Source organism: Cuculus canorus, chromosome 1, assembly GCF_017976375.1.
Source record: "Cuculus canorus isolate bCucCan1 chromosome 1, bCucCan1.pri, whole genome shotgun sequence".
In the NCBI taxonomy this organism is placed as follows: Eukaryota; Metazoa; Chordata; class Aves; order Cuculiformes; family Cuculidae; genus Cuculus; species Cuculus canorus.
Genome location: NC_071401.1, coordinates 147,926,292 through 147,932,718, shown reverse-complemented (window position 1 = coordinate 147,932,718; position 6,427 = coordinate 147,926,292). Strand labels below are relative to the sequence as shown.

Genomic DNA, 6,427 nt, shown 5'->3' with positions numbered 1-6,427 from the left:
TGGGACACAGGGGAGTGGATTGCCGTTGCCAGGTGTTGGGTGGAAACTGCCTGAGGATGTGAGTGCTTCTCCCAGAACAATGGGCAGGGAAAATGGTGGGACTGGAGATGAAGTACATATACGTGGGTGGTGTGATCAGAACTCCCAGACAGCAGTGAAGCAAGCTGGTTGCTACTGTCTTAGGTGCAGGGACATTTATGTTAGCCATGCCAGACACATCAAGGGAAACCGCCTGCGTAGGATATACGCTAGAGCCCAAGATAACCCTCCTACTCAGGGTAACTTCAAAGTGTGGCCCTCCTGCTCTGTTTGAATGTGTCTGCAAGCTGTTCAACCTGGAAATGGGCTCCTTTGTGGAGAGGTAATTAGCCTCAGTCCCATTTACATCTCCAAGTCTGGACTGCCCTGTGCAATGTCTGATTGCCCTGCCTCCCCACCCTCTCTTGCCTGCAGGGACCCTCTCTGCACTGATCACACCTCCAGGGAATCAAAGAGGCTCTTCTCCCAAACCCTAGCCCAATCCAAGTGGTGCCCTCTCTGCATGGACACAATTGTGGGACTGTGAGAGAGACCTGACTCAGAAACAAAGCTCATTGCTTACTTATGAGCTTTTCCTGGCCATAGGATCTGATGTGTTCTGACCTAACCCTACAAGAGCCAAGTGCTGCCTCCAGACAAAGTTCCTCTATTGGAACTTGTTTCTGTCATAATTTCACCTCCAGTGAAGCAGACTTTCAAAAATTCCAGGGTCACATCTTTCTCACAGCTGTCAGGGTAATCTCCATGGGGATTCAGCTCTACTCCTGCCATGGCATGGCAGCTGTTGACATCCAAAAACATGTTTCTGGGTACGAACACCGTGTCTTCAAACACCAAGTTACAGTGTGCTGGAACACCTGTGAAACTTATCTTGCAGGCCCACAGAGAAGACCACCTCTCTGTTCTCCTTTGCATATGGAGCCATTTCTGATGGGCCCCTTAGCAGCTTCTTGCTGGGTCACACACCCCAGTGCTGTATTGCTCTTGCCTCCACACTGGCCAAGGAAGATAAAGACAGTGTAACCAAACTGTCCTTTCCAGAGACCATGCCAGCACCACTTTTCCGCTTGGCCACAGACTGCTTGGGAAGGTCTTGATTTCCCCATAAATTGCCTGGCTGAGAAAGAAAATCCGAGGTGAATTTTGGTCCCCTGTGCCGAGAAGGCAGGTCTCAGCATACTGAAGAGCGTGAGCCCACCCAGACCTCGTGCACTGCAGCCTTTGCAGAGGGTGATAAATGCCCCCCCGGGAAGAAGCGCCCCCGCCGGCCGCGCTCAGTCCCGGCCGGGGCCCCAGGGCAGGGCGCTGTCCGCGGTGCTGAACCCGGCGCGCCTTCCTCCTGCCGACACCAGCTCTTCGCGAGCTGCCCCAGCCCCACCGGCCCCGAAGGCGTCCCAGGGGACTCCGGGAGGGCAAGGGGGGCACTTCAGAGGAGGCTGGATTGCAGCTGCCGACTGAATGGGGTAGTGGAGAAGTAGTGGGCTTTAAGGGGGGAAAAAATCTCTTCCCATTCCCGCATTCCTCCAATAGTGATAGCAAGGCTGGGCACAGGAGAATGAACTGCACTGAGTCTGACTGTCTGAACCTAAACTGTGTCTTTCCCACTAAGAGTGGATGTACGTATCCCCACATCCAAGCCACGGGCATAGCACAAGCAGTAAATGGCATAAAGCCTCTTTTTCCAGCTACGTAGAATCACAGAATCACCACGTTGGAAAAGCTCTCTTGGATCATCGAGTCCAACCATTCCTACCTGCCAATGAACCATGACCCTGAGCACCTCGTCTACCCATCTTTTGAATACCTCAGGGGATGGTGAGTCAATCACCTCCCTGGGCAGCCTGTTCCAGTGCCTGATGACCCTTCCTGTGAAAATTTTTTTTCTGATATCCAGTCTGAACCTCCCCTGGTGGAGTTTGAGGCCATTCTCCCTTGTCCTGTCACCTGTCTCTTGGGCGAAGAGGCCAGCTCCCTCCTCTCTACAGCCTCCTTTCAGGTTGTTTTAGAGAGCAATAATGTGGGTGTGTAGGTGAAAGCCCCAAGGCTCGGGATGCATATTTAAGGTACTGGTCACAACTACTGGCAGAGCAGGAGTATGAGGGTCTTATGGTTGTCTTTATGCTCTAGTGTAAAAATCTCATTCCCATATATTTGTACAGCACTACTCAGGGTTCTGCGTATGAATGGAGGTTTCTTTAAAGAACCAGACAGGACTCATCAGTCAGTGTGATAGTCGGAGCAGTGTAGACAGAGCTTTGAAGCACATTGCAAAACCAACACAGAGAACCCCAGCCCTTCAGGTATCCTTGCCCAGCCAGCAGATACTCCAATACAACCTTGAATCCATGTTTGGGGCAGGCCTAGGGAGGCCTCACCCACGGTGTCATGGTGTAACCCAGCTCTGCTGAGACATCCTAAGTCCTGCTGTCAGCACTTTGGGGGGGCTGTAGGAGTGCAGGAGGAGAGCCCTCAGCCTTAGTGCTGCAGTTTAAAGGGAGCCCTATGCAAGGGCTGGAGCGAAGTGTGTCATCCTTTTCCCACAGGGCCAGGCAGTTTCTCTCTGAAGAAAGTGGGGATCTCCTACCCCAAGTGTAGGCCCACCAATTCTCATGCAGCCCCTGGGATGGGTGCCTTAAAAGGACATGGCTGATCATCTGCCCATTTTTGTTCTATTCCCACTGCAAATATCTTCACCCTATATGAACACAGTGCTATTCATTTAAGAGGAATGTTGCATTAATATTCCTGTTTATTTAGGTTACTTTAAATGGTTACTTTTGAATATGAAAAAAGAGATGTCTTTGCCAGCTGCCAGAATGGTTTGAAGCAATGAAGAGACAAGTTTTAAAAGAATTGCACTTCTGTGGGGTCCTCTTGTGTAAATCCCTCTTTCAACAATTTCTGCATCCTTTGTGTAATACAGTGTCCCTAGTCCAAGACTGCTGTCATATCTAGGCATCTTAAGACACCCAGAGGACATCACATCCTTGTATAATCTGTGCTAAAACCTCTAGCCTCGATCACCATCATTCATCTTGGCCAAGATCTCTGTAAAGGAAAAGGGCCCCATGAGAGGGCTTCTTTGGTCACCTGAAACAGATCTGGAGGTCAGAAGATCAAAAGTATGATCATAATGAGACAGAAGAGAGAAAAGTTACTTAGAAGAGTGACTTGGGATAGACTAGTAGGAGTAGTATACAAAGAAGTACAGAACATGCAAAGGTAGAGCAATTAAGGCTTTGCTGTACATTTCTAGGTAAGAAACACATTGAGATTTATATATCTATATGGATGAGTGGTACTTAACCAGTGCAAGACAGCCTTTTTTGAGTTGGAATCCACCTCAAATGGGCTTCCCCCCTGCTTGGGTAATACTGATCGACCTGTGGGGTTACCTTACAGAGGAGTTACACTAGTTAGGTAAACTGGTAAGTTTGCTACACAGTTTTAGTTTTTCTTTAGCATGGAAATAAGAAGTCACCCACTAAGAAATACTTTTAAAAATACACGTTATTTGTACTACTTAAAGCACATATGCAGAAGTTAATTTGTTCTGCCAGAAAATCTACTTTAAGTAGATTTCCTCTGTTTTTAAAACACTGAGTATTTTACTTTTTCTCATCTCTCAGTCTTGCTGAACAGCTGTGTTATGCTGCTTTGGCTGAGGTTATTGCTCATTTAAATCTGCATTAATGGACACAGGATCAGACATGTGGCATCAATATTCTTCAACCATTCCACCTGCACATAAATACAACCATGAATCCTGGGTTCTCAGTATCACTACAGATTTACCGCTACTGTCACTCATAACAACAGCCAGAAGCAGAGGAGCTTGGAAAGCTGTCTAAGGATTAGTTTGAAAGACTTTACCCTTGAGATGAAATTGTCTCTTTGTGGTACACAGTTACCTTATGGGTCTTACAATATTAAAATAGAAAAATATGGCCTACTTTCACACTGAAAATACACGTCAGGCAAAACTGAAAGATTTGCACAGACATTGTCATGAGAAAAAAAGGAAGAAAAAAGATATAGAGATAAAAAAGCTTACTTCAAAGCACCAAAATGATACCATTTTGCATAAGTATATGTCTATTGAAAAGGGTTCCAGCTGGTATGCTTAGATTAATGTTATTACCCGCCATAAATATAATGGAAACAGCTGTACTTCCTGTCTTTCTAAAGGATGATGCCTACATTAAAGCTCCATTGATTTTCAAGCTGTAAGTACAAGAGTAGTACAATAGTAGGTATGAGACTTGTGGACTTTCAAATCCCTCTCCATCTTTGGGTCTTCTAACAGAAATATGTCTTATGAATCATGATAGTATCATGTTGCAGAATTGTTTCAAGCTGCAAATACTGTTTTCCTTTACTTTGTTCCATTCTGCTCCAATGCATAAGTGCTGATCTCCTTCCTTCTTCAACTAGGGAATTACAGGGACACATTATACAATGTGGGCCACTCCAGAAGGGCATTTAGCTGCTTTGTGTGAAAGTTATTGGATAAAATATAGAAACAGGTTTCTGAACAGCCAAGCTCTTCCCTCTCCATCAGTCTTTGGGTTATGCTGGATGCACCCTTGCTTCCATTTGCTGCCTCAGCTGAACTGTACTCCAGAAAGAATATAACTGCTTTAACAAAAAAAAGGGAGATTAAAGCACAAGTGGGAGAAGGAAGAGGACTCCAAAGTGACATAGGAGCTGTCTTGAAAGATACCAGGTTTAGTTTTGAATGCACTCAGACTGAGACACAGCTAACTCAGGTCTTCCACAGCTTTGGTGGGGACACTAGCCACAGATACAGCGAGTTAGGTGTTGGAAGGCTTTGATGTCTTTCACTGCATTGTAAGAATGACTTCTCCATTTTAAAGGTGTTGGTATCCACCTCCTCGATTGTGAGTCCAGAAAGTTAAGAGACACCTTGTAACAGTGCTGATTAAAGCAGTCTCAGATGAGGACATACACAACACAAGGTAGTCTTCACACCAAAGCCTTTTACAGTGAGTAACTGATTATATCTATTAAGAGATATATCTCCTTTCTGTAAGCTCGCTGATTCTGAATCTGTGATGTTACATAACTTTACAGCCAGCGCAGATCTCAGACTGGACTAATAAGGCCTTGATACCTTGTTAAAACATCTGCATGGCTTCCTGCTTGCACGAAGTATTGACGAACCGGCCTCACATCCAACAGCAAAAAGTGTCATAGGTTTGCTTTTAGGTAACTCTTCTCTGAAGGGGCTTTTTTGTGGGTACTGTATTGAGGCACAGACTCCATAACCTGGACAGGCAGTATCAATGCCTTGCTTAGGAACTTTGCTCTGCCAACCAATGACACACAACAACATACTTGACTTCTTGACTTGCACAAACCCTTTTGGAATTGCTGTTTCTGCGAATACAGTATATTCTACACGGTGATAATTCTTTGTTAATGAGGCTGCAGCATGTCTTCTTTTTTCCACTAGCATCTGTGCTTTGTATCAATGGCAACATCACATTTTTAGGGAAAAAAAATCAGAATAGAAGTGCTCGTGTGTAAAAGTGGGGGTACAGAGGGCCAAGTAGTACATGTATACCCCCTGAAAGGCGTAGAATTTGGGACTCCGTGGGAACCTTGCATATATGTGAGGGGCTGAAGGCAGAATGGCTGTGAGAGAAAGCAAGGTAGATTAGTCTGTTAGTGATTACGATCCTGTCCCTGGGCCTAAGGTGGTAATACAACCTCAGAGCTGCAGCAGACTGTAGCTATGCATGGTAGAGATCTCTTTCTCCTCCTAATCTTTGGCATAAGTGATATGACAGTTTTCCTCCGATTCCCAGATCTAAGGTGACTCTCTGCATCCATGAGAAAAATAGATTAGTATCTGAAGGCCAAAAGAGTCAAGGGTCACCTGCAGGTGTGTCTTTCTTTGCTAATCTAGAGTAATTAAGATATGTAACATAAGCATTCATGCAATACACAGCAATATAAAAGACTGAGACTAGATGAAGACTGGCATTTGCTTCTAGTCAGTAGCCAGTGGTTCGCAAGTTGCAGCAAATCTTCATTTTATCTTCTGAAGGGCATTGCAAAGGATCCCAATCTCACCTGCAGAGGAAATAATCAGAGCAGTTAATCCTACAGCTAGACCATTTCCTACTCTTGTATGTATTCACCCTTTATGTCCATTCCTTGAAAATATAAGGTGAACTAAGAAGTGCTGGATTGGACATATTTATTAGCATCTTACTGGAGTAAGGTTTGTAGAGTCAGCCCTTTGTCTTCATCAACCACGTGAGAATGAGTAACTCACTCACAGTACTGGGCATGCTGGCCCTCAGCATGATAACCAATATTAGGGGGAAAATGTAAAATGAAAAAGGCTACAATGGCAGAA

The 6,427-nt window shown here is 45.2% G+C and overlaps 1 protein-coding gene across 2 annotated transcripts in view; it reads right to left on the bottom strand.

The window, feature by feature from the left end:
* Positions 1–2,482: 2,482 nt before the first annotated feature.
* Positions 2,483–6,427, bottom strand: part of PAH (phenylalanine hydroxylase) — a 41,318-nt gene continuing 37,373 nt past the window's right edge. Inside the window, exon 14 of one of the 2 annotated variants that reach the window (XM_054056277.1) lies at positions 2,483–6,138. In XM_054056277.1, the coding sequence (XP_053912252.1) occupies positions 6,095–6,138 (44 nt within the window). In that variant the 3' untranslated portion in view covers positions 2,483–6,094. The remainder of the gene's footprint in view (positions 6,139–6,427) is intronic. The other variant, XM_009560508.2, reaches the window with a different exon arrangement.